This window comes from Antrostomus carolinensis, unplaced genomic scaffold (assembly GCF_000700745.2).
Source record: "Antrostomus carolinensis isolate BGI_N321 unplaced genomic scaffold, ASM70074v2 scaffold5537, whole genome shotgun sequence".
NCBI lineage: Eukaryota > Metazoa > Chordata > Aves > Caprimulgiformes > Caprimulgidae > Antrostomus > Antrostomus carolinensis.
In genome coordinates this window covers 85,136-99,143 of record NW_010327912.1, presented here as the reverse complement: position 1 = coordinate 99,143, position 14,008 = coordinate 85,136, and the positions used below count along the sequence as shown (strand labels likewise).

At 35.6% G+C, this 14,008-nt stretch overlaps 1 protein-coding gene across 1 annotated transcript in view; it reads left to right on the top strand.

Annotated features, from left to right (window-relative positions):
• The window catches only part of LOC104528129 (semaphorin-5A), a gene marked incomplete at its 3' end in the record, with an annotated part of 155,936 nt that overhangs the window by 71,245 nt on the left and 70,683 nt on the right, over nucleotides 1-14,008 (top strand). Inside the window, exon 4 of the mRNA XM_010172047.1 lies at nucleotides 8,030-8,092. Within this exon, the coding sequence (XP_010170349.1) occupies nucleotides 8,030-8,092 (63 nt within the window). The remainder of the gene's footprint in view (nucleotides 1-8,029; nucleotides 8,093-14,008) is intronic.

The window sequence follows — 14,008 nt, the reverse complement described above, 5'->3', positions numbered from 1 at the left end:
TTATGTATGTTAATGTTCCTTCAACAATTTTTGTCTCTTTACTGTCTTGTAAGATGCCATTTTTAGGCTAACTTTTATTACTGTTAATAACAATAATTGTAAAGTCATTGTAGTATTTTCTCTAGAATGATAGATGTGTGCTACTATTAACAGAATCAAGCCTGACATCACTAAAGCATAATGGCAAAACTATTTGAATAAATGAGTAAAAAAGACAAACAGAAATTATTATAAAATCGCTATTCTGTTCCTAATGAGACACTATGTACAAAATTATATACAAAGATTTCTCTTTTTTTTGTAGACTCAGTTATTCATCATGACTTAGAAGAAGTTATAAATTTCATCCTCTGTCATATCTCTCAGGTTCATCTGGTTTTGTGAGCTCCTATCTGGAAGCTATAATACAGCTGTCTTTGGCATCACAAAGGCAAGATATAGTATGTTGGCTGTGCCTCTCAAAAGTTATTCCAGGGAGGTTTTTGATTTGCACAAAGTATTCTGAAGTGTCATACCTTCCTTGACTGTCTGTGGCTGAAAGGTAAGGAGGGCTGATGATTGCTGGGCTAATTCTTTAATCCCACATCCCATGCCAGCATGACTACCTCGAATAGTAAGTTAGCATGGGTCAAGATGGCCCACATTCTGGTGCCACTGCCTCCTTCCTATTTCCATGCTTCTTAGCAGCAATGAACAGGTGTACAGGAAAATAAACTTCTGCTTGCCTGTGCTCAAGGTCCAAACCAACATTTTGTGGCACTCTGGTGCCAGGGGACTCTTTTTTCTACTTCCTCTGCTATTTAAACTAGGGGACTGAGGAGTGTGAAGTTACATTGACATACCTTTCCCTTCCTTGAAATAAAGATAATCCTGACATTTCTTATCAGCACCTAAAAGTTTAAAACACTATTTGTAAAAAAAAAATAAAATGAAATGTTGCTTCCAAAAGGTCTTGGAGCCTACTAAATTCTTATTTGCCAAAAAGTAGGAAACACTTTAAAACTAACTGTGCTAACACAGATGTTAAGTTTTAAAGGATTCACATATAATTTATTCAATACGTTAGATTTACTGTATGTAGTATAATTTCAGAATGTGCATTAAAAATATGTTATGAAATCTCATTCGTACCTGCTGAATGGCTGCCAAGTTTGGTAATACAAGAACATTTTGTTGTTTTACCCCTTCAGCACAATCCTGAATTTAATTATTAAATGTCCATAAAAACCGTAAAAGCCTCAGAATGCCAGATTGGAACATTCAAAACTTTGAAAGTCACAGTGCAACAGTAGGTTATTGGGGGTTTTTTTTGTTGTTTGTTTGGTTTTTTTTGTTGTTGTTGTTGTTTTTTTTTTAATAACTCTGTGATCAGGACTAAATACCTAATTCCAAACATGCTCAAATTTTGAGTTGCTAACTTCCAGGTTAGGAAATGCATTTTCCTCTATAAACCTGTCTCTGCTAAATATAAACCAAATGGATGTTTTGTAACATTTAGAAGACAAAGAGGAGAATGCACAGGTGGATGGATAGGTGGCATTTGTGAAAGTTCAATGTTTGGCAGAGTCTGATGTCATTAAAATCAGTGGAGTAGCCCAATACTGAGGGTTTGTGAAAGTCTTAGTAGCTCTAAATTCTTCCCTGATATGCTTAACTTTTTCTTTTAATTTTATCATATTAATTCTGACAATTTTCAACAGCTATTTATTTGCATAGTCAATACAATAAGCTAATTAAAAATTAAATACCTCATGAATTGACAGTGTATGTACTTCTCTCCTTTTTTTTATATACCTCAGGATAGTATATTTGAAATAAAATTAAGTTGACATTAGCTCTTTGAAGCCATATAAAGCTTCATACATTACTTGGTTTAAGAATAAAATTATATATATTTATCAGGAGATCTCAGTTCTTATTGAGTTCCGTACCTGGGAAAATTTGAGCATGGTTTGATGTTTATTTTCCTACTTTTCATATTGCTTGCTTTATAAGAAACTGTAATTTTCTAACTGTGGATGAACAGTAAAAGCTGGTTCTGAACAAATGAAAACACACATAATGTGATTCTCAGGAGAACTGGATGTTACATGTGGTAATGGGTGGCAAGATATTGCAGTGACTGTAGCCAATTATTAAAGTATTCCACAGGGTGCTGGACTTCTTGTACAAGCTGCTGGCCTATCACTTCCTACGAAAGCCTAACCAGGATGCCTTTAGTCCCTAGAAACCAGCTTTTCCTTTTTTGATGAGCCAAAAGGGAGAGCTGTGTTAAAGGGAACTTCCTTTTTAATAATTTACTCTAGTTTTTCCCACAGAGTATGATCACTCTCTGCTCTCGACTGTTTGCCAGCGTTTATTGGCGAGATAGGCAGCTCCAGCAATAATGACTGCAAGGTTGAGGGGTCATGACTCTGGAAAGCAAGGAAAATGGTTCCTCTGAAGTATAGAGAGGTATAAATCTTTCTTAAGTGGCTTTACGTATTTGCTGGAAGCATGGATGTCGTTATACCAAAGCATGCCTTAAAATTTCTGGTAACCATCAAAACCACCACTAACTCTGTGGCTGCTAATTTGCTGCTAATGTCTTGCTGGTGTACTTCTCTGTGGCTAAACTCTTTCTTCGCATTTACGATCCTGACACTTTCTTTATGGCCTCTTTAAACTTAGCTTTTGGACTCCAGCATACATGTTCATTGAGAACTAATTAGGCAGGCTGCAAGACACCCTCACCAAACAAGTCACAACATTTTGAAGCCATTCCATTGCTGGACTGATGTGAACAATAAGGCAGTATTACTCATGTTTGTTGGCATATATTATTATGGTTATTGCTATTATACCCCAACTCCCCAGAGTATTGTTTAAATACATGATATAAGAGATGAAAGCAAACAGATAATGAAAAAGAAAAAAGGAAATATCATGTACTTGTTAATTTTTGGCATTGTGTAATTAAACCATCTTCTTTGATGTTATTTTTGCCAGTACCTAATTAGCACAGCCATCTGCCTAAGAAGTGCTGGACCATCTGTCTGGAATACTGTTCTGTTCATTTTTTGGTTCTTGACTAATTAACTTCTTTCTCTATGAAATGCAATAGTACATTCTGTTTCTACATTTCAAAGAAGTTCATATATAAAAATACATATGAATGTGTACCTGTCCAGATATCTGTGTAGCTATAGGAGCCTAGTTATTCTAGGAGATCTGATTGTACTCAGTAATGTGTGCAGCTTACACTGTGGGTGAAATCCACATGTTTTTTGTTGACCTGTAAGTACAACTAATACATATCTCACCTAACACATTTTAACTGACCAGTCCTTTCTCGATTGTATTCAATTTTCAAATTTCCTATCTGCATTTACTGATTAAAGTTATATTTGTAGAAAGGGACTATATTATAGTTAATTACTTAGAGGTTTGATTTTTTTTCCCCTTTTGTATGTTGTTATTTTTTCTGGAAAATCACAGAATAATTTAGATTGGAAGTGACCTCCAGATGTCTTGCCTGGGGACTTACTTTGTTGCTGAATGTTGGGCATGAAGAGAACTCTTTGACAGTTATTTCTTAAATGGGAGGGACACATGAACATTGTTCACTCTTCTACACTTTTCATGGTTCTCTTTTGGTGTTCTTCTAAGCTATTTGGGTAAATCAGTTTAGATTCGAGATTTTGTTTCAGTTTCCATTGGAGTTAATTTATTTGCATTTACTTAGTTTTCTGCTGAAGGTACAATAGTGTAACTTTTAAGCAAGACTCTCATTGTTCATCCAGAGAAATTACTGAAATATATTTGTACCAAAGAATATAATTAATTTTAATACTGTAATTTTTATCTTAACATAGATGGGTGTTGGATCTGTATTTTTCTTCATTTTGAAAAGAATAGTTTCATTATGTAGCCTGAGTTGGAATTTGTTTCTTCTCTAGTAGGAATTTGTTTCTCTCTTCCCACTACCCCTTGAAAATGCCAGGAGGGATTTAATCTCATGTAATTGAAGCGCTTCACAAGAATCAATGAAGTAATGTTTAAAGCACTGATATAGTTACTTACAATTGAGCTGTTACAAGAAGATGACTGCCATCAGTTTGAAACTTCAGTTCAAACTTATAGAGTTAAGTGTGCACCAAAGCTGTGTTTCTATTCAGTCTGATTTTATGTAAATCTGTATGGAGCTTTGTGGTTTGTGGTTTTGTTTTTTTTTTTTTTTTAACTGAAAAAAACAGTATATGTTCAAAAGTGGACTATGACTTCCTCATTGGGCTATGCTAGGTCAAGTTCAAGTTGTACCTATTAAGGTCAGTCTTTAGAGTTGACCATACTCACTTTCACAGGGCTAAAAATCTCACTGCAATAATTTTGCACAGCTCTACTGGTGACTGTTACATAATTAAGATTTATTTGTGTCTACTAGAATGAAGTTATGCTGAAGATTGGGAAATCGGAAACAAATTTAGCTGAGGCATTGAATTTATAGAGGGCCTTGAAAGACCATGTTTGTAGCAAGATTTGTAAAATCCACGCTGCTGTAAATAATGTCAGCCTGCTATCAGAAACAGGCTGATGTTCTGCCTTAAACCCTACTCCTTAACCTATGCAGCTATGTTCTTTGTGGAGATGTGTAGCAGTAGCTGATGTCCTGCCCATCCTTATTTTCTCTAGCACTAACATTCGAAATCCCTCTTTCCCCAGGGTGAACAAACTTGAGTGTCTGTAATTTGGTTTGATTTATTTTGTTGCCAGCTTAAGAAGAATTATAATATTAATTAAAAACAGTACACAGAATGCTGAAGGTTGTATTTTGCCATGTGAAAATTGTAGCTTCTTATTAAGAAATGTAGGAAATAAAAAATCCTAACAGGATAAACTTTAGCTGTGTAGGCCTTCATAGTGAATCAAATATCCAACATGATATGCATATCATATTTGCACTACTCATCTGAACTTCATGGAAATATTAACAAATGATATCAAGCACGTGAATATGTCAGTTTAATGGAAGCAGTGGATAACAGTAACATATTTAAGTAAACCAGGTTTTGCACCTGCTTTCTAAAATAACACAATCCGTACGTGTCCGTCTGGTCTTTCAGAATTAAAACTTTAAAGTTTTAATCTTCTACTGACAAAAACCACATTGTTATTCTTTTGGGACATTTTCTTTTGTCTTTCTTTGCTGAAAGTTCACGACACATTTTCCTCCTCTCTTTTCCACATTGAAATGACATTTAACTTAAGGGGTTTTCCACCTGAATTCCCCCTGTATATTACCAGTAGGCTGTGTTGAATATCCGAATTTCCATTTTGTGGGAAACTTCCTTGGATTTCCTGAAGTTTAAAAGAAAAAAAAAAAAAAGCTATATATATAGGTGTTTGTCTATACCTGCTCTTTTCCTTTAATCAGCAATAGGACATATGTATGCATTACTGAACTATATGGGTGCCTTAGGGACCAAAGTACAACAGTTTTGAACTACTCCTCTCTCTTCAGATGCCTTTGTACTATATTTTATTTGCAGCCTGCTCTGTTATCATCTCCTCCAGTGGTGGAACCCAGGGCTGTAGGACTATAAGTACACTTGATTTCAAAGATGGCACTCAGCTTTGTCACCAGTGTGTCTGCACTTATTTCTTGCCCAGACAATATTACTCCTTTGGCATATGTTGTCAAGAACAGGGTTTTCTCAGAGAGTCTGCCATTTGATTACCTTGCAAGCATATGTATTTAAGTATAATTACAGTAGTTTATTCTAGTAGAGTTCTATGTGCTGTTAACTATGATATCCAGAAGCACTACATAATGTTTTAGTATTTAATATGTTATTTAAATTTATGCATTTTGTGTTGTCAAAGAAAGAGAAAGTTTATTTTCAGTTACGCTAAGAGTGATATTAGTGGTTCTGTGATGTGGTGGTAAAATTATTAACATTTAAGATGTGAGAGGTCTAGCTAAGGCATCTATCCTAACTAAAAGAACATTCAACTGAAAGCTAACATTCTGTGATTGTTTCCAACTCACCACTTCTGAGTTAAGGTAATACTGTGTGTGCCACTCCTACAGGCTCTACCGAGAGCCCTATCTCTATATTGTCATGTTATTTACTGTTTGATTCAAGCTCCTTAAGGAGTCCATCCCTCCAGGGATGGATACCTGGCTTTGCTAACATTGAAATTATTACTTTTCCTACACCTCTTTCTTTTTCTTTGAAACAGAATATAGAATGGGTCTCTGTGATCACTTGGCAGAGAGCAGGGGAGCAGAGGGGGAGATGCTGTTCCAATGTTGTCTCACTGTGATCAGAGTTAATAAAGTTTCTGCCTGACATGTCCTAAATTTTACTTGCATTATTATGCGCTTGTTCCCAGATTCTCCAGCCATGACCTACTTGCAGAGATGTAGGCTTTTCTCAGACTTTGTGGAAAGCTTGAAGAACTCCCACTTTTGGCTTCTGAATTTCCCATCTCCAGAGTCTCTTGATTTTATTTTCCAAAACTTTCAGTGCCTGAGAAATGTACTCAATTTGCTTAATTTTTGACATTGTGTAATTTTTGCATTTCACATTCTTCTCCTTCAAAATACTCTTTTACCATGGACTTAGAGCCAATTGAAAGCTGGATATTTTGTCCCTGAAAATTCATGCTGCTAGATACAGTTTGTTAGAAATGCTAGGGTCATTCACAAGTGAATTCTTCCAGAAGTTTTCAATATATTGCTCAATATGCTGTAGTTGTTTGTCTCCAAAAGCAAACACTGTAAATGATAAGGTTTGAGGTGGAGAAAGAGAAGTAATGGCATTCGTTTTTATAAGTCTCTTTTTTCCCCTGAAATGAAAAAAGCACATTCTTGGGTTTGTTGAAACACAAATCAGAAAGTTTTGCATAGTATACTCTGAAAGCATTTTCTCCTTGTTTAAATAGGCTTTCACCCTATTATTTTTATTAATTATAGAGTCTACTTGCTATTAATATGGTCTCCATTAAAAGACAGGTACAAAAAATTACCTATATTAAATCTGGATGAGTAGTCTTTCATTATTTCCTGGTAAATAAAAATTAAAGAGCTGTGGTTTCAATAATTAAGCAGCAGTGGTTATTTTAGATAGCTCAGTTCTTCTTGATAAAATGTATAGTGTTTTGTGCCATTTTTATCTAAAGAACACATGGATGTGCACTGTCAAGGTGAAGGAATGCAGAGTGGTTTAAAATGCACTCTGACTACACAGCATATACAGGCATTCAAATATGTACATGTATTGGCACATAAACACCAAGCATATGACCCGCTCCACTGAACAATAGAATTCATGTCATAGCTGTTGAATGTTAAATATGGAAATAATTGGAATTAACTCATGCAGCGAAGCTGTAGTAATGCAGACTAGGTGTTACAGTGTTGGCATAGATCTGTTGAAGTAGAGAGACAGCTCAGAAATGAGGATAAATTGTTTCTGCTTTGCAGTGCTCCATTTCACTGTTGTCTTGTATGTCTCTGCCCATTGCTCCCTTCTCTGAATGGATGTTTTAGTGCTGCAGTTGTACACCGAGAAACTAAAATCTCTATTTGATGCTTGAGATAAATACTGTAAAAACAGCAACAGCACTTTTTCCTATGATGCAAGGTCTCTCAGCAGAGCTGACCTCAGATGCTGTGGTGATGCAGCCCAACTCTGCTGGGGAGGGAAGGTCAGCCTTTCTCTGTGCTCCTAACTGCTTAACTTAATAAGACGCATACCAAAGTGGCTAAATAGCATCAAATGTGATTGTGGTTATTTCTCCTGTAGTCGTAGGTACAGTGAATCATGGGGATGGCCAGCTTCACCTCTGATTAAGACACTGAAAAACCATCAGCAGCAAAACTGTATTTCTAAGGAGAAAAAGCTTGTAAGGTGATTATGGATAGAATCTGCCACAGCTAATAATCAGTATGCCTGAAGCACGTATCTCAAGCATGGGCTTAGGTAGCTCTGAAGTTTATATTTCTGTGTTGCCTGTATTTCTAACTAATTCCTGTTGGTTGCAGGCAGTGGAATGGCAATGTGATGAAGCTACTAAAAGAGCCTGTTACAGTAAAGGCAAATCAAAGGTAAGCATGAGACAGCTGTTCTGTTTTAATAAAATTTATATGTTAATAGCAGGTGTAATTCAATGTATAAATCACTACCTTATACATTTTTACAGTCTCCTTTTCTGAAGAGACTTGTAGGAAAAGTGTCTGACACTGATATATATAAGCAAAGGAATAAAAAACAATGTAAGGATTGTGGGATGAGAGGCAAAATCCTCGATTTGTTTCCCTGTGTATTAGATGCAATTTCTGAAACATTTCTATTTCATATCTACTGGCACAATGAAGACAATATTATGAAATTCACTAACTTTTTAGACTTAGGACTTGATATATTGTTAGTATTCACAACCAATTCCTTATCTGGCCAACTACAATTTCTTTTATTCAGCACAGGTAAATGCAATGCTAAGATGGAACCTGTATGAATGCCATGTTCTTTATTGGCTGTCCTAAGCTGAAGCTAGTTATCAAATTAATTATGAAAGCAGTTACAAATGCATGCAGTCTATATCTGTAATTGTTATACTGTTTAATTATTAAAGTTAGTTGAGTTAAAACTTAAAGGGAAAACACATCAAGAGCAATGACTACAGAAGAGCACATTTGCTTTCAGGACCTGTGTTCAGTAGAACCTGTCAATGTATGTTATTTATGTGCAAAACTCAAAAAACCCAAGCTTCAAAAACATATTCTAAATGTTTCTACCATCTAGAAGGGGAGGAGAGAGGAGTCTTTTCTGCATAGTCATCTAATCACTGACTTTTTAACTTCTTCTATTAAACAATTCATTTCCAGCTTTTTTTACTAAGTGCTGGAAAATAATGTTGCAGTGTACTCTTAGCTTACCCATTTCTGTTTGAGATTAAAGAGGAAGAACAGCCTCGGTTCAGAAGCAGGGCCGTGTTACGCTGTGAGGAGAGAAAAAGACAGAATTACTTGTGGGGTGTGGTGGGGGGGGAAACTGTAGTGAATGTGCACTGTAAAGCTTCACAAATGGAAGATTATTGTCTTTATGGAGGAACATCTTTCACTGTAGAAATTAGTTTACAGTAGTGGGAAAAGGCATTAAGAGTGGTGTTGCCTTCTTTGTCCTTCTCCTTTGCCTTTTTTTCCTTTCCAGTGTGGGAAACCTGTATTTAAGAGTTCCTGGTCGCTCACTATTAATGTGCAGGATTTGTTAAGTATATAGAATATATTAATAGCTAGAGAAAAGAAATGGATTATATTTTACTTAAAAATTTCTAACTTGAGGAGACAAACTGGTGACTCAAGTTACGTGTGAAGGCTTTAATGGCAGAAATAGCATCTAACAAGTGTTCTGATCTACAGTGTTACTTGTCAGTTTGTGGAGAGAAAAGAAAGAACCTCTGGGACATCATACTTATAAACAAATGTTTCATTTTGAAAGTTGTAATTTCGCCCTGTGAGATTTATACTTCTTCATGTAATATATCCCTGAAGCCTTCATACTTAGTTTTCAGATGACAATACTCTGAAGTAAGAGAGCATGCTCAAGTGACAATAGAATATGACAGCTTGCATTGATCAAGGTGCATATACAGTTGAAACTATCATGGTAGGAATGCAATGTATAACTAAAAGTTTATGCTTCTGGTTTACAGTGATTTTTCAAGTTTAAAACTGTAGAATAACATTCAACTTGTCTGAAAGTCACAGTGCAGTGACTGTGATCTAACATGATGGATGAAAGTAATGGTAGTATACTTTTGAATATTACATTTACAATACTGTTTGTGGTGTAAGATCCACATACAATTCAACAATGCAGAAGCATGAGTTGCTACTAAATAATTTTGCTAAGAGAACTACTCAACAGTGGTGAAATGCATATGAGAAGGACCTTAGTGCAGTACATATGTGCAGATTTTCATGCATCCTCACCACACTCTTTTGAAGAAGCTGGTGATTGGAAATTATGCTGTCACTGTAAAATAGTATATATGCTATTTTAATAATGACCTCTGAGATTGTTTCTTAGTATTGTTGTTAGTTGGATAAAAATTTAGTGGTTCATTTGTATCCATAGCCTTGCTCCTCACATTCTAGAAGAGAAATACAATCCTTATATTTCTTTATGTTCAAAGGTAATCTTCGGAGGAAATAGTTCTTTTTTTATTGTTACTATAGGGCTTTTTTTTTTTTGCTGTGCAGATTCTGTGGCCTGAAAGCTTCATTTAGGAGTTGCTGGAGAATGCAGAGGTACTGACTGAGGCAATCTACCCAGCTGGAATGACAACTGTCTTTTTGAACTTTTTATGCCTCTCTTGCTTTCACTGGTGTGATCAAGGTTAAAATAAATGGATAAATCTAGGGCCAGAGGAAGGATAGCCTAATGATGTTTGTCTTTTGTTGCCTTATGTCCAAGACTAAAACCTCTGTTTAAGGAGGACTTACGCATGCAGATGAGGAAAGTACCTGATCTGTGGTGTGTTCCTCTTCCTAGTCAAGTAACAAAAGCCTTCCCTTAGAAAAAAATGAGAATTATCAGAACAGGAAGAATTCACTCCCTCCACTGCTACAGTGACTTTTTTTCTCTTCAGAGGAAATTCCCTGGGAGACACAATTCCAGTTACTGTTATCAGAAAGACTGCTTGCTTGCTTGTTGTTGTATGAATAGATTTAGCCCAAACTGGAGAGTTGCTGGGGGTTGCATTTCTACAACATTTCTCAGGGCAACTTCAGATTTCAGGGCAGACACATGTGACTGTGGGGAAAGAACAGGAAAGACTGGAGACAAAATATACAAGGCCAGCCCAGACTGTGGCAAAGGAGAGATGAGGATTACAAGGATGGCTGTGGGTAAGTTATTCATTCAAATCCTGGTTTCTCTTGAAGCTCTGCTGCCCACAGAGTAGCATGGGGGCAAGGAGTTCAGGCAGCAAAACTAGAAGTCAGTTTGCTGAAGCAGTACCTTGAAACCAGAGCTAGCTTTGAACCCTGAAGCAGCTCTAGTAGTTTTGAGATAATGGTCAGTTAAACACATATCTTTTTTGTTGTTGTTGTTCTTGAGAAGAAACTGCACAGAATTTTTGCCTCTAGCTGTTAGCAGTAGTTGTCCTGAGGTTTATGCTTTTGGAGCCAATGAGGGAAAAGAGCTGAAGGGGAAAATATATAGGGACATCTGTCACATTTGACAGTGTAATGCACACTTGACTTTTGAAGGCTGATGTTTGTCACTGAGACTTCAGACATTTATCCACCAATTTAAACTGCTGCTTAAAATATCTTGTGGTTCCAGAATTGAGCCCGACAAAATGATGTCCTTGAGGCCAGCATGTGTTAGCATTTAGAAGTCTAAGACACCACACATGATTAAAAGAATAAATTTGGCCACTCAGACTGGCATTTGTGGTAAGGACTGTTCTAAAGGAAAAACATAAATACACATGGTAAAAATACAATATACCAAAGAGATTAAAAATATTTATATATAATTGAAGTCTGTTATCCCTTGCTTATTTAAAATTCTAATAGCTGTGTGTGTTAGCATCTGAACTTTCAATAAAAGTATTGAAAAATTAAACACAGATGTGTTTAAATTGTTAGGCTATACAAGAAACATTACTGCAAAAGGATAACTATATGCAGCCAAATTGTCCTTGAAGTGTCAACTTGGTCTTAACGTTAAGTACAAACTTAGTCGCTTGGCTGCTGAATTGTTTCTGATAGTTCTATTTTGTTTCAGGTATGCTGATATAAAAGTAGAAACTACTTACTAAATGAATTTCTTTCTTTCAGAGATACATTTATAGGAGAATAGGAAAGTATATAGCATAGAGTTCAAGATGAAACGGAGAATAAGACTATGTAAAAGATGGCCACTGAAACTACCACCACCCTCCAAACTAAAAATAAAACAACTTTGGTTTTGGAGTCCTTTACATTCACCAGTGCCACTTCTACAACATATATCTCTTTTTGCATATCCAAAAAGTGAATCAGCTGAGCTTGACTCCAGAGCTAGAAAAATTACTCTGAACAATTCAAATGACGGAGTTCTTTTTCAATATGTTTTTGGGTGGTGATTGTTTTATTAACGACTAATTTCTTTAAATTTGTTTTGAATTATTGTGGATTTGTCATATGAAGAAAATAGCCAACTCTTCTTTCAGTTTTGATTTGTTTGTACTTTGTACTAAAGAAAAATTTGATATGAGATATCTTATTTGCCTTGCTGCAGTATGGATTGTTGTGAAGTTGGCACAGGACTTGAGAACATTAAAGAGAAGAATCTTGTGAATCCCAGGAATGTCAGTGTTTAAAAAATTAACATTATTTTTGAACAGAAAGAGTGAGTGATAAGCGTGCAAGTATTTTGACAATGGCACAATTTCAGAGAGCTTTGGAATATGAAGATGAGAGGTAGGATGGGTTGTAATGTCACTACCCACTCATTTTTCCTACAGTTACATTCCATGGCTTGCTGCAAAGGGCAGGATGGAAACAGCCTGAAGAATATATTACTGTGTTATATTCTATGAACCAGCACCCTTCCCACACACACAAAAAAAGAGGCATTGCCACTTTTTTTCTTTTTCTTTTTTTTTTTTTTTTTGGCTGTATAGTGAAAAAAACCTGCAACAGTGAAATGGCCTAGAAGTGAAATAATTACTTTTTAAAAGGCCTGTTGCACTGCTCAGCTCTGTTATATGATTGCATATTAGCATCTGTTTGGTTGAGAAAATATTAAGATGACAGCTTTGGTAAGCTCAAGATAAAGATGTTTTATTTTTACTCAATGGGAATCAAATCTTAATTCTAAGATGTTTGACACTTTAAAGGCTCAAAGACAAGCATCTGAAAGCTACATTTTCATGAGAGGTTAATGCAAATGTAGCGTTGGGGGATATTTTTTCAAAGTGGGTTTTTTTCTGAGATTTTATGAGGTAGGGGGTGGGGTTATTTTGTATGAGAAAAGGTATAGATAAATTCTGAGAGTTTTCTCTGAGATCTTGAAAGTATTTTGCCCATCTTCCTTTGCAATCTATTTTGTGCCTCTTCAATTTATTCAGGATTATATTTCTTGTCTTCTGGAATGAGAGTCTATTTATCAAGATAAACAAGCAATATATTTAATATAACTGTAGGCCACATAATGGGACTTCTGCACCATTACTATTACATGGTTTTACTTACATGATTTCACTTAGTATCTGTTAGAATTACATAGCTGTATTTTCACAAGTTTTTTCTAACACTTTACTTGAGACTATCAAGTGTGAATGAATGCTAGAGACCATTCAAGTGGAAGGTTCCAGGAAACTTTATTTTCTCCAAGCATATTGTTGTTTTTGTTCATTTTATTAGATAATGACATTTATTTTTGCAGGAGGAGTGTCTGAATCTTTCCTACATACATTTCTGGAAGATTTTTAGTATTGCAGAAAAAGGCTTTCTATCCGAATAAACAATAGAAATTGCTGTTGGTTTCTAGCTTCTGAAGTGAGGGAAATTAACATAATAAAGCCTTAATACATCCTAATGGGGCAAAAAACATGTATAATTATTCCTCAGGGGGGAGCAGCTATGTATTGAGGTAATGAAATTCCTTGAGAAACTTCAAATTAACAGAAACGTAGATGCTTCTGATAAAATATTGTGCACATTATGAAACTAGTAATGACAAATTTGCATCTGAACATCTCAAGAATTTTATTTGTACTGGTTTCAAGGTAGTTGTGTTACTGACAACCTGTTCTTTCTCATGTTTTCCTCCCAACTTACTCCCTTGGCCTGATCTGTCTTCAAAAACAGCATCTCATCTGCTGAGACAGCAGTGTATTATTTAAGTTGTCATCTATCACTTCAGAGTTTAGCTAAGCTTTTGAAATATACACTTAGAAGAAATCTTCAGTACTGAAGAGGTTTGTTGTTATCCTGTTAAGAACTTCTCACAAGGACTGATGGATG